The sequence below is a fragment of the Opisthorchis viverrini genome (genome assembly GCF_000715545.1).
Source record: "Opisthorchis viverrini unplaced genomic scaffold scaffold33198, whole genome shotgun sequence".
NCBI classification, from domain to species: Eukaryota; Metazoa; Platyhelminthes; class Trematoda; order Opisthorchiida; family Opisthorchiidae; genus Opisthorchis; species Opisthorchis viverrini.
Genome location: NW_008776360.1, coordinates 1 through 307, shown reverse-complemented (window position 1 = coordinate 307; position 307 = coordinate 1). Strand labels below are relative to the sequence as shown.

General features: G+C 54.4%; 1 protein-coding gene across 1 annotated transcript; it reads right to left on the bottom strand.

The window, feature by feature from the left end:
* Positions 1–15: 15 nt before the first annotated feature.
* On the bottom strand, positions 16–258 carry T265_12403 (hypothetical protein; the record flags this gene model as incomplete). Its single annotated transcript, XM_009179990.1, has 1 exon — positions 16–258. The coding sequence occupies one exon, from the start codon at positions 256–258 to the stop codon at positions 16–18; it is 243 nt and encodes an 80-aa protein (XP_009178254.1).
* Positions 259–307: the final 49 nt, after the last annotated feature.

The following is a 307-nucleotide window of genomic DNA, read 5'->3' as shown; positions in this document are numbered from 1 at the left end:
TCGTTGGCGAAATACTCAGGCGTGCAAGTTGCGTGGCAACAGAACTTTCGTCCCATTCGGCCGAGAGACCACTGGTTGACGCCGAGCCAAGTGAACAGGATAGTGGTGACCATGATGACCCCACCGTACAATTGGAACTCCCCGGAACGGCGGAGATGGCCACAGTATCCGATGTCCTCCAGCTAGGAATGAAAGATTCATGCGGCGGGGAGCACATTCCGAACGGAAGTCAGCCGAGTCTCGAGGTTGACTGATCATGCTGATTTATGGTGCACCCTATTGGCGCAACCAATGGCATCATGGTCTT